The sequence below is a fragment of the Nerophis lumbriciformis genome, linkage group LG32 (assembly GCF_033978685.3).
Source record: "Nerophis lumbriciformis linkage group LG32, RoL_Nlum_v2.1, whole genome shotgun sequence".
NCBI classification, from domain to species: Eukaryota; Metazoa; Chordata; class Actinopteri; order Syngnathiformes; family Syngnathidae; genus Nerophis; species Nerophis lumbriciformis.
Genome location: NC_084579.2, coordinates 6,469,673 through 6,497,625, shown reverse-complemented (window position 1 = coordinate 6,497,625; position 27,953 = coordinate 6,469,673). Strand labels below are relative to the sequence as shown.

Sequence of the window (27,953 nt, the reverse complement as noted above, 5' to 3'; positions counted from 1 at the left end):
TGTTGCTAGGTAGAATAAGACATTTTAAAAAGGGTCTGCCTCCAGTTGCTAAGCAGAATAGACAATAAAACTAGCTGAATGGAAAATAAAAAATGGCTTCCTCTTTTTGCGAGGTAGAAAAGAAAATAGAAAATGTCCGCCTCTTGTTGCTAGGTAGAATATAAAATATGAAATGTCTGCGTCCTGTTGCTAGTCATATTACAAAACAAATGTGTGCCTACTGTTGCTAGGTAGAATAAGAAATTTAAAAAAGGGTCTGCCTCCAGTTGCTAAGCACAATAGACAATAAAACTAGCTGAATGGAAAATAAAAAATGGCTTCCTCTTTTTGCGAGGTAGAAAAGAAAATAGAAAATCTCCGCCTCTTGTTGCTAGGTAGAATATAAAATCTGAAATGTCTGCGTCCTGTTGCTAGTCATATTACAAACTAAATGTGTGCCTACTGTTGCTAGGTAGAATAAGACATTTTAAAAAGGGTCTGCCTCCAGTTGCTAAGCAGAATAGACAATAAAACTAGCTGAATGGAAAATAAAAAATGGCTTCCTCCTTTTGCGAGGTAGAAAAGAAAATAGAAAATCTCCGCCTCTTGTTGCTAGGTAGAATATAAAATCTGAAATGTCTGCGTCCTGTGGCTCGTCATATTACAAAACAAATGTGTGCTTACTGTTGCTAGGTAGAATAAGAAATTTAAAAAAGGGTCTGCCTCCAGTTGCTAAGCAGAATAGACAATAAAACTAGCTGAATGGAAAATAAAAAATGGCTTCCTCTTTTTGCGAGGTAGAAAAGAAAATAGAAAATCTCCGCCTCTTGTTGCTAGGTAGAATATAAAATATGAAATGTCTGCGTCCTGTTGCTAGTCATAATACAAAACAAATGTGTGCCTACTGTTGCTAGGTAGATTAAGAAATTTAAAAAAGGGTCTGCCTCCAGTTGCTAAGCAGAATAGACAATAAAACTAGCTGAATGGAAAATAAAAAATGGCTTCCTCTTTTTGCGAGGTAGAAAAGAAAATAGAAAATCTCCGCCTCTTGTTGCTAGGTAGAATATAAAATATGAAATGTCTGCGTCCTGTTGCTAGTCATATTACAAAAGAAATGTGTGCCTACTGTTGCTAGGTAGAATAAGACATTTTAAAAAGGGTCTGCCTCCAGTTGCTAAGCAGAATAGACAATAAAACTAGCTGGATGGAAAATAAAAAATGGCTTCCTCTTTTTGCGAGGTAGAAAAGAAAATAGAACATCTCCGCCTCTTGTTGCTAGGTAGAATATAAAATATGAAATGTCTGCGTCCTGTTGCTAGTCATAATACAAAACAAATGTGTGCCTACTGTTGCTAGGTAGATTAAGAAATTTAAAAAAGGGTCTGCCTCTAGTTGCTAAGCAGAATAGACAATAAAACTAGCTGAACGGAAAATAAAAAATGGCTTCCTCTTTTTGCGAGGTAGAAAAGAAAATAGAAAATGTCCGCCTCTTGTTGCTAGGTAGAATATAAAATATGAAATGTCTGCGTCCTGTTGCTAGTCATAATACAAAACAAATGTGTGCCTACTGTTGCTAGGTAGATTAAGAAATTTAAAAAAGTGTCTGCCTCCAGTTGCTAAGCACAATAGACAATAAAACTAGCTGAATGGAAAATAAAAAATGGCTTCCTCTTTTTGCGAGGTAGAAAAGAAAATAGAACATCTCCGCCTCTTGTTGCTAGGTAGAATATAAAATATGAAATGTCTGCGTCCTGTTGCTAGTCATATTACAAAATAAATGTGTGCCTACTGTTGCTAGGTAGAATAAGACATTTTAAAAAGGGTCTGCCTCCAGTTGCTAAGCAGAATAGACAATAAAACTAGCTGAATGGAAAATAAAAAATGGCTTCTTCTTTTTGCGAGGTAGAAAAGAAAATATAAAATCTCTGCCTCTTGTTGCTAGGTAGAATATAAAATATGAAATGTCTGCGTCCTGTTGCTAGTCATAATACAAAACAAATGTGTGCCTACTGTTGCTAGGTAGATTAAGAAATTTAAAAAAGGGTCTGCCTCTAGTTGCTAAGCAGAATAGACAATAAAACTAGCTGAATAGACAATAAAAAATGGCTTCTTCTTTTTGCGAGGTAGAAAAGAAAATAGAAAATCTCCGCCTCTTGTTGCTAGGTAGAATATAAAATATGAAATGTCTGCGTCCTGTTGCTAGTCATAATACAAAACAAATGTGTGCCTACTGTTGCTAGGTAGATTAAGAAATTTAAAAAAGGGTCTGCCTCCAGTTGCTAAGCAGAATAGACAATAAAACTACCTGAATAGAAAATAAAAAATGGCTTCCTCTTTTTGCGAGGTAGAAAAGAAAATATAAAATGTCCGCCTCATGTTGCTAGTATGCACACAAAATGTCTGCCTTCTATTGCTCGGAAGAATATGAAATGTCTGCCTTCTGTCGCGAGTCATCCGTCCGTCCATTTGCTACCGCTTGTCCCTCTCGGTCACGGGGGGCTGAAAGTTATCCCAAATTGTATAATACAAAAGTTCAGCCTCCTGTTGCTAGGCAGAATAAAATATTAAAAATGCCCGCCTCCTTGAATAGAAAATAAAAAAAATGGCTGCCTCTTGTTGCTAGGTAGAATATAAAATATAAAATGTCTCCCCTCTGTTGCTAGTCAAAAATAGTAAAATAACACAAAATTCAGCCTACTGTTGCTTGGCAGAACGGATAATAAAAAATGTCCGTCTCCTGTTGCTAGGCAGAATAGACAATACAAATGTCTGCCTTCTTTAATAGAAAATAAAACGTACCTGCCTCCTGTTGCGAGATAGAATAGAGCAGTGAAAACCATAACAGAAGCATGTGACAGCTACTACTTGAGGTCACGTGACCACGACGAGAAGGTGGAGGTCACGCGGCGCAGGCGTGGTGTCGTGCGTCCGTGAAGACAAAGAAGGCCAGTGAGAAAGCAGGAAGTTGAAGATGTTCTGCAGCTGGCAGACGACTGCCTCTAAGGGGCGGGAGTGTTCCGCCCTCCGCCATCTTGAGAAGGTCGCCGTTCAGCATCACGGACCTTCATGACATCACACCAGCGCCTCGTTAGTTGTCAAACACAATTAAGGAGATTCTACAGCTCACCAACCTTTCAGAGAGGTAAAGCTACTTCATGAGTGTCATAATAAGTACGGCTAATGAATAATACCAAGTACATAGTAATACTAAATACGGGTACTGAATAGTACCAAGTTCTGACAAATACTAAGTACGGGTACTAGGTAATACCAAGTACTGACCCTAACCCTAACCCTAACCCCTAACCCTAACCCTAACCCTAACCCCTAACCCTAACCCTAACCCTAACCTTAACCCCCTAACCCTAACCCTAACCCTAACCCTAACCCCTGGGTTAGGGTTAGGGTTAGGGTTGGGTTAGGGTTAGGGTTAGGGTTAGGGTTAGGGGGTTAAGGTTAGGGTTAGGGTTAGGGGTTAGGGTTAGGGTTAGGGTTTAGGGTTAGGGTTAGGGTTAGGGTTAGGGGTTAGGGTTAGGGTTAGGGTTATATGAATAATACCTGCGGGTATCCTACTGAATAATACCAAGTACTGAGTAATACTAAGTACAGATACTGGGTAATACCAAGTACGGGTGTTAATAATACCAAGTGCATAGTAATACAAAGTACGGCTACTGAATACTGAGTGCGGGTACTGTGTAGGGCTGCAAGATTATAGCCCAAATAATAATCATGATTATTAGGGCCCGCATGGCCCATTGCAAGAGTGGATCGTGAGATCGACAGGCGGATCGGTGCGGCGTCTTCAGTAATGCGGACGCTGTATCGATCCGTTGTGGTGAAGAAGGAGCTGAGCCGGAAGGCAAAGCTCTCAATTTACCGGTCGATCTACGTTCCCATCCTCACCTATGGTCATGAGCTTTGGGTTATGACCGAAAGGACAAGATCACGGGTACAAGCGGCCGAAATGAGTTTCCTCCGCCGGGTGGCGGGGCTCTCCCTTAGAGATAGGGTGAGAAGCTCTGTCATCCGGGGGGAGCTCAAAGTAAAGCCGCTGCTCCTCCGCATCGAGAGGAGCCAGATGAGGTGGTTCGGGCATCTGGTCAGGATGCCACCCGAGCGCCTCCCTAAGGAGGTGTTTAGGGCATGTCCAACCGGTAGGAGGCCACGAGGAAGACCCAGGACACGTTGGGAAGACTATGTCTCCCGGCTGGCCTGGGAACGCCTCGGGATCCCCCGGGAGGAGCTGGACGAAGTGGCTGGGGAGAGGGAAGTCTGGGCTTCCCTGCTTAGGCTGCTGCCCCCGCGACCCGACCTCGGATAAGCGGAAGAAGATGGATGGATGGATGGATGGCCCATTGCATAAGGACTCCCACAGGGAGTCCTTATGCAATGGGACATAAGGACCTATTGAATTTGTAAGGTTTTATTCTTTCTTTCTTATTCTTCCGCCGCCTCTTTGAGCACTAATTTGACCCACTTAACATGCTTCAAAACTCACCATATTTGACCCACACATCAGGACCTGCAAAAATTGCCTTTTAATAAAAAAAAAACGAACCCCAAAACTCAAAATTGCGCTCTAGCGCCCCTTGGAAAAACATGAAACAAAATCCTCTATGTAGGTCTGACTTAGACCTAGTTTTCATAATTGTATATCCTTGGGCTAAAATCAACAGGAACTTGGCAATTCCCCCTTCAAGACAAAAAAAGTACTAAAAACAGTCACTTTTGCCTCTTTGAGCTGTAATTTGACCCCCTTAACATGCTTCAAAACTCACCGAACTGAAGACACACATCAGGACTAGCAAATATTGCGATCTAATAAAAAAACCTAACCCCAAATTTAAAAATTGCGCTCTAGAGCAATTTTTTAATAAAACGGAGAAAAAACTGCTCCTCGGAAGAAAAAAAATGACAAAACTGTCTGTAACTCCCACTGGGAAGGTCGGAGAGACATGAAACAAAATCCTCTATGTAGGTCTGACTTAGACCTAGTTTTCATAATTGTATATCCTTGGGCTAAAATCAACAGGAACTTGGCAATTCCCCCTTCAAGACAAAAAAAGTACTAAAAACAGTCACTTTTGCCTCTTTGAGCTGTAATTTGACCCCCTTAACATGCTTCAAAACTCACCGAACTGAAGACACACATCAGGACTAGCAAATATTGCGATCTAATAAAAAAAAACCTAGCCCCAAATTTAAAAATTGCGCTCTAGAGCAATTTTTTAATAAAACGGAGAAAAAACTGCTCCTCGGAAGAAAGAAATGACAAAACTGCCTGTAACTCCCACTGGGAAGGTCGGAGAGACATGAAACAAAAACTTCAATGTAGGTCTCACTTAGACCTACATTTCATAAATTGACAACCCCCAGCAAAAATCAACAGGAATTTTGCTATTCCCCCTTCAAAACAACATTTTTGTAAAAACCGGTCACCTTCCTTCAAAATCTATCTCCTCTGAGCGCTTTTGTCGTTTAGGCTTCAAACTAACACAGGAGAGAGATTGAACCCTTGTGTATAAAAGTATAGAACAGCTTTTTAATACCTGCTCCGGTTTTGATTTTATGACCCTTCAAAGACCCGCTGCACTGATGCTGCTGCGCTGCTGTTTTTTTAAGATGGCTGCTCAAAAGCAGGAAGCACCAACATGCCCACACAATGCAGACAAGGTAGGTACTTTAGACAAAAGTCTTGGGACACTTCAGACTAAAAGTAGACAAAAGTATTTGGACACTTAGGACTAGCACCTGCCAAATACGCGGGCCCGACCAATGCTGCTTGCAGCTTTAATTTTTTTATTAATATTAAAATCACGATTATTCATTATGTTGGGTAAAACAGTGTTGGGGGAGGGGTGGTTGAACGCGTCACCATCATTTAATTTGTAATGAAATAGTCTAATAAAAGGGCTATATAAACGTTATCCATACATTCAAAGAGAAATATTTCTGTTCTTGTTCAGGCATGCCGAGGAGGGACGGCCTTCACCCTAACTGGGAAGGCGCCATCACTCTATCTAGAAACATAGATTACTGGCTGAGTCACACTTGACTAACTACACAGCTCGGACATAGGCATTTACTGCGTCTGTTAGTCCGGGTGAGGAGTCAGTTAAGCTAGAACTAACCAGCGCCAGGCTGGAAAATTCCTGCACACACAGCATTTCTTGTAGAATAATACACAACTCACATCATGTTTTTTTCTGTAGTGACTGTGCCAGAGGTGAACATGCATTCTACTGAGGTGGCAAATTATGACGCTTTCAATCTACCGCAGCACCAAGCAAATAATCTGAAGATCCTCATCGTATCAATTCCTAGATGTGATCGAAATTATTTAAGGCGCACTACACAAAGTAGACGTAATGTTATTAATATCACTACTACGGGTACCATTAACAAATATGCCTCAAAACCACCCACTACCTATAATATGGGCTTTTTAAACATCAGATCATTGTCTCCTAAAATGTTACTAGTTGATGAGGTAGTTAGAGACAACAATCTTAACGTCACTGGTCTCAGCGAAACCTGGCTAAAACCAGATGAATTTTTCCCGCTTCACGAGGCATCTCCTCCTAACTATACGAATGCACATATTGCCCGTCCCGTTAAAAGGGGTGGAGGGGTCGCACTAATATACAATGAAGACCTTAAATTTAGCCCTAACCTAGGTAATAAATATAAATAATTTGAGGTGCTTACTATGAGGTCTGTCACACCGCTACCTCTCTATCTGGCTGTTATCTATCGCCCCCCTGGGCCCTATTCGGACTTTATCAGTGAATTTTCAGAGTTTGTCGCTGATCTAGTGACAGATAATATAATTGTAATGGGGGATGTTAATATTCATATGAATATCCCATCAGACCCTCCAAGCGTGGCGCTCCAGACTATAATTGATAGCTGTGGTCTTACGCAAATAATAAATGAACCCACGCATCGCAAAGGTAATACGATAATCTAGTCCTTGTCCGGGGTGTCACCACCTCCAAAATTATGATAATCCCGTACTCTAAAGTAACGTTTACCATAAAATTACCTTATAAAATTCGAAGTTCTGAATCATCGTCAACAAGCTACTAATAACCACTGCTTCAGCAGCCGCAACATTGATGCTGTCACAACTATGACTCTTGGTGGCCTACTACCTTCGGTAATGGCGCCATTCCCAAATTATGTGGGCTCTATCGATAACCTCACTAACAACTTTAACGATGCCCTGCGCGACGACATTGATAGTATAGCATCGCTAAAGCTAAAATAGGCCCCTAAAAGGCGTACCCCCTGCTTTACAGAAGAAACTAGAGCTCTAAAACTATCATGTAGAAAGCTAGGACGCAAATGGCTTGCGACTAAACTTGAGGTTTTCCATCAAGCATGGATTGATAGTTTAATAACCTATAAACAAAGTACTACTCCAATCTCATCCGCCTCAATAAAATCAATCCTAAATATTTGTTCAGTACAGGAGCATCGCTAACTCAACAAGGGACTCCTCCCAGTAGCTCCACCCACTCGACTGATAACTTTATGAATTTATTTAATAATAAAATTTTACTCATTAGAAAGGAGATTAAAGACAACGCATCCCGGATATTGCCCTACAAAATAATGTCTCTCTTTTTGATGAAATAACATTAAAGGAAAACCTGCGACGTGTAAATATGACATAACACGTACAGCGTAAAATACCACAACGGAGACCCCGGACTGTTGAACAACTTAAGCTGTACATCAAGCAAGAATGGGAAAGAATTCCACCTGAAAAGCTTCAAAAATGTGTCTCCTCAGTTCCCAAACGTTTACTGAGTGTTGTTAAAAGGAAAGGCCATGTAACACAGTGGCAAAAATGGCCCTGTGACAACTTTTTGGCAATGTGTTGCTGCCATTAAATTCTAAGTTAATGATTATTTGCAAAAAAAAAAGAAGTTTCTCAGTGTGAACATTAAATATCTTGTCTTTGCAGTCTATTCAATTGAATGTAAGTTGAAAAGGATTTGCAAATCATTGTATTCTGTTTTTATTTACCATTTACACAACGTGCCAACTTCACTGGTTTTGTATATTGATGTTTCATTTCCTCAGTCCTGGCGGCACCGTGGAGGCGTGTCAAGTCAAGACATGTTGAAAAAGTCAGTTACACAAAGAATGTTGTGAGTTGTGATGAAAGTGGAGGGAAGTTGCAGCCTGCGTTCAACTCAATGAGCGGACAAAAGATTTGAGCAAACGTTGAGATCATTTGGGAACACTGACCAAGTTAGCCGTGAACTAAATCCCAGGAAAAAAACAAGGAGACATAAAAGGGTTGTGGCAATGTTCCCTACATGTTTCCTCACGTCCTGAACCCTGAACACTCCGAGTCACAGCAGGTGAGAGAAGGAGTGGCCAGACACACAACACTGTGTTGCAAGTTCAGAGGAAAGCAATCAGCAAATAGTTTTCTCCCCCACGGCATACCTTTTTGTCTGGGACAAATATTGTCCACCCTATGTACGGATACTGGGTAATACTTAGTATGAGTACTGGGTAATACTAAGTATGAGTACTGGGTAATAATTAGTACTGGGTTATAATAAGTATGAGTACTGGGTAATACTAAGTACAAGTACTGAATAATAATGAGTACTGGGTAATACTAAGTATGAGTACTGAATAATAATGAGTACTGGGTAATACTAAGTACAAGTACTGAATAATAATGAGTACTGGGTAATACTAAGTATGAGTACTGGGTAATACTAAGTACAAGTACTGAATAATAATGAGTACTGGGTAATACTAAGTATGAGTACTGGGTAATACTAAGTATGAGTACTGAATAATAATGAGTACTGGGCAGAGGTGGGACCAAGTCATTGCTTTGCAAGTCACAAGTAAGTCTCAAGTCTTTGCCCTCAAGTCCGAGTCAAGTCCCGAGTCAAGACAGGCAAGCCCCGAGTCAAGTCCAAAGTCAAGACTGGAAAGTCTCAAGTCAAGTCCTAAGTCCTGCATTTTGAGTTTCGAGTCCTTTCAAGTCCTTTTAACCACAGACTAATATATTAACACAGATTGTGTATGCTTTTCAAACGCTGTATTTATTTATTAAAACAAGTGCATTTTAAATTGCAGGAAAGAAAATTGTGCTGACATTGCACTTTATAATAGCACTATTAACCAGTCATTTTAAACATTAACTCATTCCTTTACAGAACAAACACATTGAAAAATAAAGTGCAAATGTACTTATTTGTACAAAAGTGTTAACATTGAAAAAACATGACATATACGTGAACATAACAAAAAAGTTGTACTTTTTATATGTCAGGGCCCTATGCTGCATTGCATTTGCAAAAGACCAAATTAGCCAAGAGTCTGTCAGTCATTTGTGCACGATGGGGGCGTAGTATGATGCCACCATGGCTGAAAACTCGCTCCACTGGAGCACTGGAGGCAGGCACTGCCAAGACTCTCATGGCCACTCGGAAGTGAAGGAAGAGTCTTCATGTTCAGTGCCCAGAACAAAAGGGGGAGAGAGTTGTTTTGGGTTGGTGCACTACTTGTAAGTGTATCTTGTGTTTTTTATGTTGATTTAATAAAAAATAAAAAAATAAAAATTATTTCTTGTGCGGCCCGATACCAATCGATCCACGGACCAGTACCGGGCCGCGGGCCGGTGGTTGGGGACCACTGAGGTAAACAACCAACAGTATGTCAGAAAGCTAGCTAAAACGGTACACATATTCATAATATAGTATACATTTTAACTGACCTTTATTTTACTATTTTTGTCTTTTTTTAGGTGGCTAAAATACGCGGTGCTGCTGACCGCCGTCTAACGTTACGTGTGATATATTGACTAACGTAACCCTGCTTAAAAAATCACTGAACAAAAAGTATGAATAAGGTAGTGAACTGCAACAGATTCCCGTGTTTGCAATAACGTTATAACGTTAGCAGTGAGTTTACAGCCTCACTGATTTAACTACACAGCAAATAAAAGTCACGTTACTTAGCCAATAAACGTTATCTTACATTCAAAACTTACCGTTCTTTGTGCAACTTCAAATGCCGGACGAAGTTGGAAGTTGTTGCCTCTCCATCAGTCATTTTCGAACCGCATGTGTTGCATACTGCAAACCGTTTTGTGTTGACCACCTCGTAATTTTTATACCCAAACAAAATTATTTTAGGTATCATTTTTTGTTCACTGGCGTGTGGTTTGGACATGTCTTCTTCGTTGGTTGTCCTGCAATTTGATTGGATGAATGCTGTGTGATGAAAACAAAGTAGATCTAATTTGATTGGCTGTTGTACTGAGACCACACCAGCTGACACACACAACGCTGATAGACAAGTACACAATGAAAAATACGGAGCGCTCCCGAATAACTTTTTCATCTTTGGGTTTTGGGGAAAGTAGCAAGTCATGTCAAGTCATGTCAATTCAAAAGGCTCAAGTCCAAGTGAAGTCACAAGTCATTGATGTTAAAGTCTAAGTCGAGTTGCAAGTCTTTTTACATTTTGTCAAGTCGAGTCTAAAGTCATCAAATTCATGACTCGAGTCCAAGTCATGTGACTCGAGTCCACACCTCTGGTACTGGGTAATACTAAGTATGAGTACTGAGTAATAATGAGTACTGGGTAATACTAAGTATGAGTACTGGGTAATACTAAGTACAAGTACTGAATAATAATGAGTACTGGGTAATACTAAATATGAGTACTGGGTAATACTAAGTATGAGTACTGAATAATAATGAGTACTGGGTAATACTAAGTATGAGTACTGGGTAATAATGAGTACTGGGTAATACTATGTATGAGTACTGAGTAATAATGAGTACTGGGTAATACTAAGTATGAGTACTGGGTAATACTAAGTACAAGTACTGAGTAATAATGAGTACTGGGTAATACTATGTATGAGTACTGGGTAATAATGACCACTGAGTAATATTAAGTATGAGTACTGAATAATAATGAGTACTGGGTAATTCTAAGTATGAGTACTGAATAATGCACTCAGTGGCCTAGTGGTTAGAGTGTCCGCCCTGAGATCGGTAGGTTGTGGGTTCAAACCCCGGCCGAGTCATACCAAAGACTATAAAAATGGGACCCATTACCTCCCTGCTTGGCACTCAGTATCAAGGGTTGGAATTGGGGGTTAAATCACCAAAAATGATTCCCGGGCGCGGCCACCGCTGCTGCCCACTGCTCCCCTCACCTCCCAGGGGGTGATCAAGGATGATGGGTCAAATGCAGAGAATAATTTTGCCACACCTAGTGTGTGTGTGACAATCATTGGTACTTTAACTTTAACTTTAATGAGTAATGGGTAATACTAAGTATGAGTACTAGGTAATGCTAAGTATGAGTACTGAATAATAATGAGTAATGGGTAATACTAAGTATGAGTACTAGGTAATACTCAGTATTAGTACTGAATAATAATGAGTACTTGGTAATACTAAGTATGAGTACTAGGTAATATTAAGTACAAGTACTGAATAATAATGAGTACTGGGTAATACTAAGTACAAGTACTGAATAATAATGAGTACTGGGTAATACCAAGTACCAGTACTTAATAATAATGAGTACTGGGTAATACTAAGTACTAGTACTGAATAATAATGAGTACTGGGTAATACCAAGTACCAGTACTTAATAATAATGGGTACTGGGTAATACCAAGTACCAGTACTTAATAATAATGAGTACTGGGTAATAACAAGTACTCGTACTGAATAATAATGAGTACTGGGTAATACCATGTACTAGTACTTAATAATAATGAGTAATGGGTAATACCATGTACTAGTACTTTATTAGTACTGGGTAATACCAAGTACTAGTACTGAATAATATTAATGAGTACTGAGTAATACCAAGGGTAGCAGATTGATGCACACTTCTGAAGTAACAAAGGTGATCAGTTGAGTAATGATGGATATTTCAAGATGAATCATTGAAGTACAGTAGGTACAGTAATGATGGATATTTCAAGATGAATCATTGATGTACAGTAGGTACAGTAATGGTGGATATTTCAAGATGAATCATTGATGTACAGTAGGTACAGTAATGATGGATATTTCAAATGAATCATTGAAGTACAGTAGGTACAGTAATGATGGATATTTCAAGATGAATCATTGAAGTACAGTAGGTACAGTAATGATGGATATTTCAAATGAATCATTGATGTACAGTAGGTACAGTAATGATGGATATTTCAAGATGAATCAGTAGGTACAGAGAATGAATGATTTGGAATGAGACCTTCTCTGGTGCTCACCTGGACAGGAGGCCGTCCTCGCCTTCTACATCCGACTGAAGCACAAAGGCGTCCACGCCACTCGCCGCTAGCCATGTTGGTACGGCGACCTGGGCGGCCATCTTGCCCAGGTTCATGGCGATGAGCGTGACCGCGCCCGCCGCGTATCTGCGAGGAATATTTGCCAGGTCACGCAGCGTGTGACAGGCGGGGTGAAAGGTCACCTACCTGCGCGTGGCGCCGCAATGCAGGTAGAGACGTACGCGTCTGCTTCCGCTCGCCTCGGCGAAGACGGCGGCGCTCAGAACGCCGCGTCCAACCAGCGACTTGTGCAGGAGCGTCAGCCAGTAGTCCTGCACGACACCACACACGCTCAGGGGGCGGGGGAGGTCAAAGGTCAAAGGAAGGGCCACTCACCGGAAGAGGATCCAAGTTGTCGTCCAGCAGGTGGTAGGTTCCGGAACCCAGCAAGACCTGCCTCATCACCACGGCCACGCCCATTTTAGCCGCCAGTCCTAATTTGTCCAACCACCTGAGCAGCGTGTGACGTCTTAACGAGCGCTAACTCAATCAAGCCGACGCCACCACGTGTCACTCACATGAAGCCCGCGGCGAACGTGTCCGACAGGCCCGCAGCCCCGCCCCCGTAGGCGGAGCTTGTCTCTCCCAGCCACACGGGCTTCCCCGGAGACGTGCGCCTCACTTCCTGCGCAGACGGGAAGCCAGGGCGTCAGCACGCCACCTGACACACGCCACAAGCCACTTGCCTTCATGACGTGTTTGATCTGGGGCGCCAGGGAGTCCAGGATCTTTGGGTCCAGGAAGTCGTCCAGCGACGTGTCCCTCCCGTTGACGTAGTAACTATGGAGACAAATATTGTCTTTGTGAGCTGCCACCTTACCGTGGTAGAGGAGTTTGCGTGTCCCAATGATCCTAGGAGCTATGTTGTCCGGGGGTTTCTATGCCCCCTGGTAGGGTCTCCCAAGGCAAACTGGTCCTAGGTGAGGGATCAGACAAAGAGCAGCTCGAAGACCTCTATGAAGAACACTAACAAAGGACCCAGATTTCCCTCGCCCGGACGCGGGTCACCGGGGCCCCCCTCTGGAGCCAGGCCCGGAAGTGGGGCACGATGGCGAGCGCCTGGTGGCCGGGCCTGTCCCCATGGGGCCCGGCCGGGCACAGCCCGAAGAGGCAACGTGGGTCCCCCCTCCAATGGGCTCACCACCCATAGCAGGGGCCATAGAGGTCGGGTGCAGTGTGAGCTGGGCGGCAGCCGAGGGCAGGGCACTTGGCGGTCCGATCCTCGGCTACATAAGCTGGCTCTTGGGACGTGGAACGTCACCTCGCTATTCAAGAGGAACAGTGTGGTTTTCGTCCTGGTCGTGGAACTGTGGACCAGCTCTATACTCTCGGCAGGGTCCTTGAGGGTGCATGGGAGTTTGCCCAACCAGTCTACATGTGCTTTGTGGACTTGGAGAAGGCATTCGACCGTGTACCCCGGGAAGTCCTGTGGGGAGTGCTCAGAGAGTATGGGGTAGCGGACTGTCTTATTGTGGCAGTTCGCTCCCTGTATGATCAGTGTCAGAGCTTGGTCCGCATTGCCGGCAGTAAGTCGGACACGTTTCCAGTGAGGGTTGGACTCCGCCAAGGCTGCCCTTTGTCACCGATTCTGTTCATAACCTTTATGGACAGAATTTCTAGGCGCAGTCAGGGCGTTGAGGGTATCTGGTTTGGTGGCTGCAGGATTAGGTCTCTGCTTTTTGCAGATGATGTAGTCCTGATGGCTTCCTCCGGCCAAGATCTTCAGCTCTCACTGGATCGGTTCGCAGCCGAGTGTGAAGCGACTGGGATGGGAATCAGCACCTCCAAGTCCGAGTCAATGGTTCTCTCCCGGAAAAGGGTGGAGTGCCATCTACGGGTTGGGGAGGAGATCTTGCCCCAAGTGGAGGAGTTCAAGTACCTCGGAGTCTTGTTCACGAGTGAGGGAAGAGTGGATCGTGAGATCGACAGGCGGATCGGTGCGGCGTCTTCAGTAATGCGGACGCTGTATCGATCCGTTGTGGTGAAGAAGGAGCTGAGCCCGAAGGCAAAACTCTCGATTTACCGGTCGATCTACGTTCCCATCCTCACCTATGGTCATGAGCTTTGGGTCATGACCGAAAGGACAAGATCACGGGTACAAATGAGTTTCCTCCGCCGAGTGGCGGGGCTCTCCCTTAGAGATAGGGTGAGAAGCTCTGTCATTCGGGGGGAGCTCAAAGTAAAGCCGCTGCTCCTCCACATCGAGAGGAGCCAGATGAGGTGGTTCGGGCATCTGGTCAGGATGCCACCCGAACGCCTCCCTAGGAAGGTGTTTCGGGCACGTCCGACCGGTAGGAGGCCACGGGGAAGACCCAGGACACGCTGGGAAGACTATCTCTCCCGGCTGGCCTGGGAACGCCTCGGGATCCCCCGGGAGGAGCTGGACGAAGTGGCTGGGGAGAGGGAAGTCTGGGCTTCCCTGCTTAGGCTGCTGCCCCCGCGACCCGACCTCGGATAAGCGGAGGAGGATGGATGGGATGGATGGATGTCCACGGTGTGTCACATGACCCCAAACTCACTGGTGCCAGGTGCAGGCGTCCACGGCGTGGGATCCGTTCCTCAGGAACCTGAGGGACACCAGTAAATCAAAATGACGGCGGACAAGAACGAGGAAGACGTATCGGCGAGCGGACGCACCCGTCCAACAAGTCGACGGTGCGGTGTCGGGGTTGACCCACGTCGGGTCCGTAGAGTCCGGCGCGGCGGTACCACGCTGACTGTGACATAATCTCCCGGAGACGAACGAAGTCCTCCCCAAGCTGGACGCCGTCCACGCGAATCCCCGCCTTCTTCTCAAAGCTGTTTGGTTCTGGAAGTCAAATGTTTGTCAACAAGGTGATGTCAAGCTGACGCAAAACTAATTGTAGAATATGGTCCGTGGTGTCGTTTTAGGAATCGATTCTGAAGTGATTAATGGCGACAGCAGGTGGAAACACTATCTGGCGCTCCAGGTAAAATCCTAAAATACTAAGTATGATTACTGAATAACAATGAGTACTGAGTAATACTAAGTAACAGTACTAAATAATGAATAATGAGTAATACTAAGTAAGAGTACTAAATAATGAATACTGAGTAATACTAAGTGATTAATGGCGACAGCAGGTGGAAACACTATCCGGCGCTCCAGGTAAAATCCTAAAATACTAAGTATGATTACTGAATAACAATGAGTACTGAGTAATACTAAGTAACAGTACTAAATAATGAATAATGAGTAATACTAAGTAAGAGTACTAAATAATGAATACTGAGTAATACTAAGTGATTAATGGCGACAGCAGGTGGAAACACTATTTGGCGCTCCAGGTAAAATCCTAAAATACTAAGTATGATTACTGAATAACAATGAGTACTGAGTAATACTAAGTAACAGTACTAAATAATGAATAATGAGTAATACTAAGTAAGAGTACTAAATAATGAATACTGAGTAATACTAAGTAAGAGTAGTAAATAATCAATCAATCAATCAATCAATGTTTATTTATATAGCCCTAAATCACAAGTGTCTCAAAGGGCTGCACAAGCCACGACGACATCCTCGGTACAAAGCCCACATAAGGGCAAGGAAAAACTCACCCCAGTGGGACGTCGATGTGAATGACTATGAGAAACCTTGGAGAGGACCGCATATGTGGGTAACCCCCCCCCTGTAGGGGAGACCGAAAGCAATGGATGTCGAGTGGGTCTGACATAATATTGTGAGAGTCCAGTCCATAGTGGATCCAACATAATAGTAAGAGTCCAGTCCATAGTGGATCTAACATAATAGTAAGAGTCCAGTCCATAGTGGGGCCAGCAGGACACCATCCCGAGCGGAGACGGGTCAGCAGCGCAGAGATGTTCCCAGCCGATGCACAGGCGAGCGGTCCACCCCGGGTCCCGACTCTGGACAGCCAGCACTTCATCCATGGCCACCAGACCTGTGACCCCCCACCTCCACAAGGAAAAGGGGAGCAGAGGAGAAAAGAAAAGAAACGGCAGATCAACTGGTCTAACAGGGGGGCTATTTAAAGGCTAGAGTATACAAATGAGTTTTAAGATGGGACTTAAATGTTTCTACTGAGGTAGCATCTCTAACTGTTACCGGGAGGGCATTCCATAGTACTGGAGCCCCAATAGAAAACGCTCTATAGCCCGCAGACTTTTTCTGGGCTCTGGGAATCACTAATAAGCCGGAGTTCTTTGAACGCAGATTTCTTGCCGGGACATATGGTACAATGCAATCAACAAGATAGGATGGAGCTAGACCGTGTAGTATTTTATACGTAAGTAGTAAAACCTTAAAGTCACATCTTAAGTGCACAGGAAGCCAGTGCAGGTGAGCCAGTATAGGCGTAATATGATCAAACTTTCTTGTTCTTGTTAAAAGTCTAGCAGCCGCATTTTGTACCAATTGTAGTCTTTTAATGCTAGACATAGGGAGACCCGAAAATAATACGTTACAGTAGTCGAGACGAGACGTAACGAACGCATGAATAATGATCTCAGCGTCGCTAGTGGACAAAATGGAACGAATTTTAGCGATATTACGTAGATGAAAGAAGGCCGTTTTAGTAACACTCTTAATGTGTGACTCAAACGAGAGAGTTGGGTGGAAGATAATACCCAGATTCTTTACTGATTCACCTTGTGTAATTGTTTGGTTGTCAAATGTTAAGGTGGTATTATTAAATAAATGTCGGTGTTTAGCAGGACCGATAATCAGCATTTCTGTTTTCTTAGTGTTGAGTTGCAAGAAGTTAGCGGACATCCATTGTTTAATTTCATTAAGACACGCCTCCAGCTGACTACAATCCGGCGTGTTGGTCAGCTTTAGGGGCATGTAGAGTTGGCTGTCATCAGCATAACAATGAAAGCTAACACCGTATTTGCGTATGATGTCGCCTAGCGCAGCGTTTCTCAAAGTGTGGGGCGCGCCCCACTGGTGGGGAATAGAGACATGACAGGTGGGGCGCGAGGAACGGGAGGAAGTTTCACTTTAAATTTTTTTTTTAAATTATTATATTCTTAGATTATTTTTTTTACTATGCTTTCATTTTCTATACACACTGTAAATCACTTTGTGATTCTGTCTGTGAAATCCGCTATATAAATAAATGGAAATTACCGGTACTTATTTTTACTGTAGGCTCTATATTTCTCGGTACGAGCGAAAGTTTGACAGACATAGCAACAGTAACTAATGGGGGCGGGGCTAAGCGGAACAAACTTTCGCGCGGATGGGTAGCAGGCTAATGTGTGGATCACAATTACACAAATATATACATTTGTGACTCGCACCTCAAAGGTCGTCGAGCCAGAGCCAGCGCCTGCAGAGAAACAAAAATCTGACGGGCACACACTATGTCATTCACCGGGAAACACTCGCGTCAAGGCAGCTTAGCCCCGAACTCAATGAGGTTTTAACATGTTGTGAGCGCGGTAAATTTGATCAAAACACGACCACTGAAAGTGCGACTGTTCTCTGCACTGTGTGAGGAAATGGGAGCTGATCATACAGCCGTGCTGTTTCACAGTGAAGCAAGGTGGCTCTCCTGGGGCAAAGTGCTGTCACTTGCCCTGTCTTGCAAATGCATAGCTCCTCCTTTTTTTTTTGGCAAAGATTGCAAAGTGGCACTTTTATTGTATTTATTATTGAACTTGATGCAAGTTATTGTATTTATTATTGAACTTGATGCAAGTTATTTGATTTATTATTGAACTTGATGCAAGTTATAACACTTTTTTTGATTTATTATTGAACTTGATGCAAGTTATAACACTTTTGTTTTATTTATTATTGAACTTGATGCAAGTTATAACACTTTTTTTGATTTATTATTGAACTTGATGCAAGTTATTTGATTTATTATTGAACTTGATGCAAGTTATAACACTTTTATTTGATTTATTATTGAACTTGATGCAAGTTATAACACTTTTTTTTTTTATTGAACTTGATGCAAGTTATAACACTTTTGTTTTATTTATTATTGAACTTGATGCAAGTTATAACACTTTTTTTGATTTATTATTGAACTTGATGCAAGTTATTTGATTTATTATTGAACTTGATGCAAGTTATAACACTTTTTTTGATTTATTATTGAACGTGATGCAAGTTATAACACTTTTTGATTTATCAGTGTACTTGATGCAAGTTATAACACTTTTTTGATTTATTATTGAACTTGATGCAAGTTATAACACTTTTTTTGATTTATTATTGAACTTGATGCAAGTTATAACACTTTTATTTGATTTATTATTGAACTTGATGCAAGTTATAACACTTTTTTTGATTTATTATTGAACGTGATGCAAGTTATAACACTTTTTTTGATTTATTATTGAACTTGATGCAAGTTATAACAGTTTTTATTTATTTATTATTGAACGTGATGCAAGTTATAACACTTTTTTTGATTTATTATTGAACTTGATGCAAGTTATAACACTTTTGTTTTATTTATTATTGAACTTGATGGAAGTTATTTTATTTATTATTGAACTTGATGCAAGTTATACCACAGCTGCACAGTTATTTTATTTATTATTGAACTTAATGTTATTTTATGTTATTGAGTTCGAATGTATACAACTTGATGTTCAATAAATTTGAAAATGTTAAAGCTTGGCATTAGCGCTCTGTTGGGGCGATGGGGGCAGGTGGGGCTTGAAAACTCCCCCTTGTCCAAAGTGGGGGATGACAAAAAAAGTTTGAGAACCACTGGCCTAGCGGCAGCATGTAAATACTAAAAAGTGCAGGGCCAAGAACCGAACCCTGAGGAACTCCGCACGTTACCTTAACATAGTCCGAGGTCACATTGTTATGGGAGATGCACTGCATCCTGTCAGTAAGATAAGAGTTAAACCACGAAAAAGCTTAGTCTGACATACCAATACGTGTTTTGATACGCTCTAATAAAATATTATGATCGACGGTATCGAAAGCAGCGCTAAGATCAAGAAGCAGCAACATAGATGACGCATCAGAATCCATCGTTAGCAGTAGATCATTAGTCATTTTTGCGAGGGCTGTCTCCGTAGAGTGATTTGCCCTGAAACCGGATTGAAAAGGTTCACAGAGATTGTTAGACACTAAGTGTTCATTTAGCTGCTGTGCGACAATTTTTTCGAGGATTTTCGAAATAAAGGGAAGGTGGGACACCGGTCGGTAGTTTACCATGAGGTCAGGATCAAGGTTAGGTCTTTTGAGCAGAGGATGAAAACCGCTTTTTTGAATGCTAGGGGAACAGTGCCAGAGGAAAGTGATAAGTTTATAATATTTAGCACTGATGGACCTCCATCCATCCATCTTCTTCCGCTTATCCGAGGTCGGGTCGCGGGGGCAGCAGCTTAAGCAGGGAAGCCCAGACTTCCCTCTCCCCAGCCACTTCGTCCAGCTCCTCCCGGGGGATCACGAGGCGTTCCCAGGCCAGCCGGGAGAGATAGTCTTCCCAGCGTGTCCTGGGTCTTCCCCGTGGCCTCCTACCGGTCGGACGTGCCCGAAACACCTTCCTAGGGAGGCGTTCGGGTGGCATCCTGACCAGATGCCCGAACCACCTCATCTGGCTCCTCTCGATGTGGAGGAGCAGCGGTTTTACTTTGAGCTCCCCCCGAATGACAGAGCTTCTCACCCTATCTCTAAGGGAGAGCCCCGCCACTCGGCGGAGGAAACTCATTTCGGCCGCTTGTACCCGTGATCTTGTCCTTTCGGTCATGACCCAAAGCTCATGACCATAGGTGAGGATGGGAACGTAGATCGACCGGTAAATCGAGAGCTTTGCCTTCCGGCTCAGCTCCTTCTTCACCACAACGGATCGATACAGCGTCCGCATTACTGAAGACGCCGCACCGATCCGCCTGTCGATCTCACGATCCACTCTTCCCCCACTCGTGAACAAGACTCCGAGGTACTTGAACTCCTCCACTTGGGGCAAGATCTCCTCCCCAACCCGGAGATGGCACTCCACCCTTTTCCGGGAGAGAACCATGGACTCGGACTTGGAGGTGCTGATTCCCATCCCAGTCGCTTCACACTCGGCTGCGAACCGATCCAGTGAGAGCTGAAGATCTTGGCCGGAGGAAGCCATCAGGACCACATCATCTGCAAATAGCAGTGACCTAATCCTGCAGCCACCAAACCAGATCCCCTCAACGCCTTGACTGCGCCTAGAAATTCTGTCCATAAAGGTTATGAACAGAATCGGTGACAAAGGGCAGCCTTGGCGGAGTCCAACCCTCACTGGAAACGTGTCCGACTTACTGCCGGCAATGCGGACCGAGCTCTGACACTGATCATACAGGGAGCGAACTGCCACAATAAGACAGTCCGTTACCCCATACTCTCTGAGCACTCCCCACAGGACTTCCCGGGGTACACGGTCGAATGCCTTCTCCAAGTCCACAAAGCACATGTAGACTGGTTGGGCAAACTCCCATGCACCCTCAAGGACCCTGCCGAGAGTATAGAGCTGGTCCACAGTTCCACGACCAGGACGAAAACCACACTGATGGACCTAATAATACAAAAAGCTCCTTGATAAGTTTCCCAGGAAATGGGTCAAATAAAAAGTATATAAAAAATTGATTGTTTCGGACCCCCCTATTAAACGGTCCCCTAGTGTGTGAATGTTGTGTTGGACCTGCCATGAGGTGGCCACTTGTCCAGGATGTACCAAATGCAGCTGGGATAGACTCCAGCCAAGCCGCGACCCCGAAAGGGACAAGCGGTAGAAAAATGGATGGATGGATATCACAATAGTACCGTTGCCGAGCTCCCAGGACACACGGTAGCGTTTGGACTGGCAGTAGTCGAGCAGCGAGCGAGCGTTGCTGCTGTTCCACGTGTTGTCGGCGTTCCTCAGCAGCGCGTTGAGTCCAAAGATGAGATCCAGTCCGGAGTTGTTGGCGAAGGCGTGCAGCAGGTCCAGTGTCACCTCTGACGGAGGAAAAAAAGCAAAAGTTCTGAAAAAAAAGGCGGCGCTCTCACAGGAAGTGGCGACCACGCTGACGTACCGGTGAACTCGAATTGAGGGAACATCCTCTTCATGTCTTGTTGGGCCAGCAGCTTCGCTTGTTTACGCCATTGCGCTTTTAGATGCTCCTCCCACCACTGAGGAAGCTCCGCCCAGTTGCGCTTTGGTACTAGAACAGAAGCAATTTATATTCAACCTTTGTATCTCACTATGTATTAACGGTACTCATGATAAACCACGGGAAAACTCCTGACATTTATAACCAATACACTTTGATAAAGTCCCCGACCCTTTCTGCTGGCTCGCTCGCTTAAAGAGGAAGTGCACTTTTTGGGGGAATTTTGTCTATCATTTACAATCCCTATGTGAGACAAGCATACATGTTTGTCTTTTTTTAGGCATTCTAAATCATAAACAAAGAGCTCAGAGTAGAGCCACAAGGATTCGCTCTATTCCGTGTATATAGCGCTCTAAAAAACAACCCAAAAACCTCCATCACTGTTTTATATAAATATATACGTCACGTAGTAATAGACACATTATCATAACAACTTGTAATATTTACCTATTTTGCTCATTTTAAGCATACTTTAATTTTACAGACGCATCACAACGTTCGCTTTCCCCTTCAAGAACAACAACTACTAATCATGCAGACTTCGTGAGAGACAACAACGATTACTTTGGGACAAATTATGAGCCAGAACCTTATATTTTTGAGCCTGAATATATAGAGGATGACCTCCAAGCGTGCTCGACAGATCCAGCTTTAGTTAAACACTAAGCATCATGTAGCATTAGCATGCTAACAATAGCTTGCTAACATGCTAACATTAGCGTGCTAACTTTTTGAGCTAGTTTTGCAACAGTCATATAACTTTGTATGTCACATTTGCTAACTGCTAGCATGCAAACGATAGCATGCTGGCAAGCTAACTTAACAACTTGTAATATTTATTTATTTTGGTCATTTTAAGCATACTTTAATTTTACAGACGCATCACAACGTTCGCTTTCCCCTTCAAGAACAACAACTACTAATCATGCAGACTTCATGAGAGACAACAACGATTACTTTGGGACAAATTATGAGCCAGAACCTGGCTCATAATTTTTTGAGCCTGAATATAAGGAGGATGAGCTCCAAGCGTGCTCGACAGATCCAGCTTTAGTTAAACACTAAGCATCATGTAGCATTAGCATGCTAACAATAGCTTGCTAACATGCTAACATTAGCGTGCTAACCTTTTGAGCTAGTTTTGCAACCGTTTACACCAGTCATATAACTTTGCTAACTGCTAGCATGCAAATGATAGCATGCTGGCAAGCTAACTTAAGCATGCCAAGTTTTTCATCTAATTTGACACTTTTTTTCTCTATTTTCGCAGCCATACACCTTTGAGTCATAAATAACTTGGTATATGAAACATGTTAACTGTTATCATTTTGTACAGTTACACCTAAAACTCTTAAGATTCAGACACTCGGCACCATCTTCAAAGCACGGCCAGAGGTCCGGGGCACAGATAGCAGGCCCATTAAAATGTTGTACTTAATAATGGCCTAGTGGTTAGAGCGGGCAATTATTTTGACTCAGGGGCCACATTTAGAGAACAAAAATGTGTCTGGGGGCCGGTATATCTATTTTTAGGAACACTAATACAAAACCTCACAATAATGTCTGATTGAATGCTAAAAACGTTATGACAGACCATACTTGCCAACCTTGAGACCTCCGATTTCGGGAGGTGGGGGGAGGGGGGTGGGGGTGGGCGGGGTCGGGGTGGGACGGGGGCGTGGCTAAAAGGGGAGGAGTATATTTACAGCTAGAATTCTCCAAGTCAAGTATTTCATATATATATATATATATATATAAGAAATACTTGACGTTCAGTGAATTCTAGCTATATATATATATATATATATATATATATATATATATATTTATTTTATTATATATATATTTATTTTATTATATATATATATATATATATATATATATATATACACGTATACATATCTATTTTATTATATATATATATATATATATAAAATAAATACTTGAATTTCAGTGTTCATTTATTTACACATATACACACACATAACACTCATCTACTCATTGTTGAGTTAAGGGTTGAATTGTCCATCCTTGTTCTATTCTCTGTCCCTATTTTTTTTCTAACCATGCTGAACACCCTCTGTGATGATACATTGCTGTGTGGCACGCACAAAAGTGCTTTCATCAAATGCACTAGATGGCAGTATTGTCCTGTTTAAGAGTGTCACAACATTGCTGTTTACGGCAGACGAACTGCTTTACGGTATACAAAAACGTGACTGCTGTTGTGTGTTGTTGCCGCGCTGGGAGGACGTTAAGGAAACTGCCTAACAATAAACCCATGAGGACCTGAGTCCGCCTGAATTTCGGGAGATTTTCGGGAGAGGCGCTGAATTTCGGGAGTCTCCCGGAAAATCCGGGAGGGTTGGCAAGTATGTGACAGACCGCCGTAAAAAACGTAATGGAATTTTAAAATTTTCTATGAAGGATAAAACACTGAATATTGACAAAAATATGAATGTCACAGCCCCTTTCGATCGACATATTTTACAATCAAGTGAAACGCAACAAAAATGCAACAAACAGTGAAATATGAACGCGAAGGGTACAAAATAAACCCACCTACAAGCTGATATATTTGATATATCACTAAGATTTAGAACTTTGTTGTGAAAATCTCCTTCCGCGTCTGTGGAAACGCTTCCCGCCCACAGTGCTTGGTGCCTCGTCTGAGCTGCTGTGACGTAGATTATCATAGTAACTAATTAGATGACCATAGTAACTAATTAGATTACCATAGTAACTGGCATATCACCCAAAAGTGCAGATTCCAACCATTTAAATAGTTTGTATAATTCAGGGGTCGGCAACCCGTGGCTCCGGAGCCGCATGCGGCTCTTTGATCACTCTGATGCGGCTCAGCAGCTTACTTGCTGAACCCCCCAATTTTCCCGTGAGACTTCCGGATTTCAGTGCCTCTCGCAGAAAACTCCCGTGATCAATATTCACCGATTTTCACCCTTACAGATATAATAAGGGCGTGCTATCATGGTACAACATTCGGCGCCCTCTACAATCTGTATTAACAGCGTGCCAGCCTAACAATTGCTATACAATATACATCTTCTGATTGCACACGTACGTGACAGCAAGGCATAATTGCTCAACAGCCACACAGGTTACACTGACGGTGGCCATATAAAACAACTTTAACACTCTTACTAATAATGCGCCACACTTTGAACCAAAACCAAACAAGAATGACAAAAAACATTTCGGGAGAACATCTGCACCTTAACACAACATAAACACAACAGAACAAACACCCAGAATCCCATGCAGCCCTAACTCTTCCGGGATACATTATACACCCCTTCTACCACCAAACCCCGCCCCTACCCCAACCCTGCTCCCTCACACATCACCCCCCCTCACCCCCCATCTCTCTCTTTGTGCGACGGTTGAGGTGGGCGGGGTTTGGTAGCGGGGGTGTATAATGTATCCCGGAAGAGTTAGGGCTGCATGGGATTCTGGGTATTTGTCCTGTTGTGTTTATGTTGTGTTATGGTGCAGATGTTCTCCCGAAATGTGTTTGTCATTCTTGTTTGGTGTGGGTTCACAGTGTGGCGCATTATTAGTAAGAGTGTTAAAGTTTTTTTTATACCGCCACCGTCAGTGTAACCTGTGTGGTTGTTGAGTAAGTATGCCTTGCTGTCACCTACGTGAGCAAGGCGGGCCGGATTGAAAAGCTCAACGGGCCGCATGTGGCCCCCGGGCCTTAATTTGCCCAGGTCTCGGTTAGAGTGTCCGCCATTAGATCGGTAGGTTGAGCCATACCAAAGACTATAAAAATGGGACCCATTACCAGAGGTGGGTAGAGTAGCCAGAAATTGTACTCAAGTAAGAGTACTGTTACTTTAGAGATTTATTACTCAAGTAAAAGTAATGAGTAGTCACCCAAATATTTACTTGAGTAAAAGTAAAAAGTATGTTGTGAAAAAACTACTCAAGTACTGAGTAACTGATGAGTAACATACACACACATATCATATATATATATACATATATATATATATATATATATATATACATATATACACATACATTGATATATACAGTATATCATTTATATTTATTTATTTTGCCGTTTTTGTTTACATGTTAAAGGTGTTTTAATGAATATACATGCATGTTTAACACATATAGATTCCTTTCTTTCATGTTGACAAGAATATAAGTTGGTGTATTACCTGATTCTGATGACTTGCATTGATTGTAATCAGACAGCAGTGCTTAACGTCCACGTTTTCAAATGCAGGAGAAAAAAAGTTCCTCCTTTCTGTCTAATACCACATGAAAGTTGTTGGTTTTTGGTATCTTATTTGTCCAGCTTCCATATTCGTTTTCACACACTTTACAAGAAATACATTGGTGGCAAATTCCGTAGCTTGCTAGCTTGTTTGCGCTGGCTTTCGGAGACTCTTATTTTGAAAGCGCAGGCGCGATGGAGCGGCACTTTTATTGTGAAGACAGGAACTGTGCAGTCAGTCTTTAGGCTTGTGACGGGATGTACGTTTGAAATAAAAAAGTGCCTTTTTTCCTTCACACTTTTGATTGATTGATTGAAACTTGTATTAGTAGATTGCACAGTACAGTACATATTCCGTACAATTGACCACTAAATGGTAACACCCCAATAAGTTTTTCAACTTGTTTAAGTCAGGTCATGTGACCGCCTGGCTCTGTTTGATTGGTCCAACGTCACCAGTGACTGCATCTGATTGGTGGAACGGAGTCAAACGTCACTAGTGACTGCATTTTATTGGTGGAACGGAGTGAAACGTCACCAGTAAGGCAGGCACTTTGAAGGTCTGTCTGACAGACCAAAACAAACAAAGCGTGCATTAACAGATCGATAAAAATTAGTAGCGAGTAGCGAGCTGAATGTAGATAAAAGTAGCGGAGTAAAAGTAGCGTTTCTTCTCTATAAATATACTCAAGTAAAAGTAAAAGTAAGTTGCATTAAAACTACTCTTAGAAGTACAATTTATCCCAAAAGTTACTCAAGTAGATGTAACGGAGTAAATGTAGCGCGTTACTACCTACCTCTGCCCATTACCTCCCATCAAAGGTTGGAATTGGGAGTTAAATCACCACAAATGATTCCTGGGCGTGGCACTGCTGCTGCCCACTGCTCCCTTCACCTCCCCGGGGGTGAACAAGGGGATGGGTCAAATGCAGAGGACAAATTTCACCAATTGTGTGTGTGTGTGACTATCATTGGTACTTTAACTTTAACAGATAGCAGGCCCATTAAAATGTGGTTAATAATGTAACAACATCATGTAATAGGTCACGTATTAAGCCCCGCCCACTTGAGAAATCTCTGACCGGCCATTCCAAGGTCCCGCTGAGGACTGAACTCCATGAAGTCCTGGCGGGTTCCTCCGAACCTCACGTAGGCGGGCGCCAAGGCTTTGGTCAGCGTGCGGACTTTAGGAGAGCTGCCGTGACAGGAAAAAACCGTTAGTTGTCGTCGTCGTCACGTGACCGCGGGCGCAGCGCTCCAAAGTTCCCCTTTACCTGAGCAGGTACATGAAGCGCTCGTCCTGCGCGAGGCTGGCGTCGATGGTGACGGACACGAAGCGAGGGTCCACGCGGTGCCTCGCTTGGGTCCAGCCCGTGGGCGCGCACAGCACAACAAGCACCAACAACAACAACAGCGTCTTCTCGACAGGCTCCATGTTTACTTTGGGTGCTTTTTGTCTTCTGGTCTGCCGCCTTCTGGGTCAGTCGCGCCTTCAGACTGTAGCCACGCCCCTTTTTGCCCGGCACGCTGACGTCACTATGTAAATACTCATTTCATCATATCACTGGTAATCATTTGCTGAGGGAAGGAGTAATATTGAATATTTATTAGGGATGTCCGATAATGGCTTTTGTGCCGATATCCGATATTGTCCAACTCTTAATTACCGATACCGATACATACTGTCGTGGAATTAACACATTATTATGCCTAATTTGGACAACCAGGTATGGTGAAGATAAGGTCCTTTTTAAAAAAAAATAATAAAATAAAATAAGATAAATAAATTAAAAACATTTTCTTGAACAAAAAAGAAAGTAAAACAATACAAAAACAGTTACATATAAACTAGTAATTCATGGAAATGAGTCAAATTAAAGTTAAAAAAGTTAAAGTACCAATGATTGTCACACACACACTCTAGGTGTGGCGAGATTATTCTCTGCATTTGACCCATCACCCTTGATCACCCCCTGGGAGGTGAGGGGAGCAGTGGGCAGCAGCGGTTGCCGCGCCCGGGAATCATTTTTGGTGATTTAACCCCCAATTCCAACCCTTGATGCTGAGTGCCAAGCAGGGAGGTAATGGGTCCCATTTTTATAGTCTTTGGTATGACTCGGCCGGGGTTTGAACTCACAACCTACCGATCTCAGGGCGGACACTCTAACCACTAGGCCACTGAGTAGCTGTTAAAGGTTAGTACTATTAGTGGACCAGCAGCACGCACAATCATGTGTGCTTACGGACTGTATCCCTTGCAGACTGTATTGATATATAATGATATATAATGTAGGA

The 27,953-nt window shown here is 42.9% G+C and overlaps 1 protein-coding gene across 1 annotated transcript; it reads right to left on the bottom strand.

The window, feature by feature from the left end:
• Window positions 1-27,872, bottom strand: hpse (heparanase). Its single transcript, XM_072912065.1, has 12 exons — window positions 26,933-27,872; window positions 26,741-26,853; window positions 21,332-21,460; window positions 21,081-21,254; window positions 14,963-15,134; window positions 14,845-14,892; window positions 13,008-13,105; window positions 12,844-12,946; window positions 12,662-12,776; window positions 12,473-12,597; window positions 12,266-12,412; window positions 1-3,041 (listed from the first exon to the last, which is right to left on the bottom strand). The coding sequence occupies exons 1-12, from the start codon at window positions 27,091-27,093 to the stop codon at window positions 2,879-2,881; spliced, it is 1,548 nt and encodes a 515-aa protein (XP_072768166.1). The 5' UTR covers window positions 27,094-27,872; the 3' UTR covers window positions 1-2,878.
• Window positions 27,873-27,953: the final 81 nt, after the last annotated feature.

Excerpts from the sequence above, each read along its gene's own strand:
- hpse (XM_072912065.1), bottom strand. The coding sequence starts at position 27,093 with ATGGAGCCTGTCGAGAAGACGCTGTTGTTGTTGTTGGTGCTTGTTGTG. Across the intron at positions 21,255-21,331 it reads CCCTCAATTCGAGTTCACCG|AGGTGACACTGGACCTGCTG; the intron begins GTACGTCAGCGT and ends TTCCTCCGTCAG. Across the intron at positions 15,135-21,080 it reads GTCCTGGGAGCTCGGCAACG|AACCAAACAGCTTTGAGAAG; the intron begins GTACTATTGTGA and ends TTTGACTTCCAG.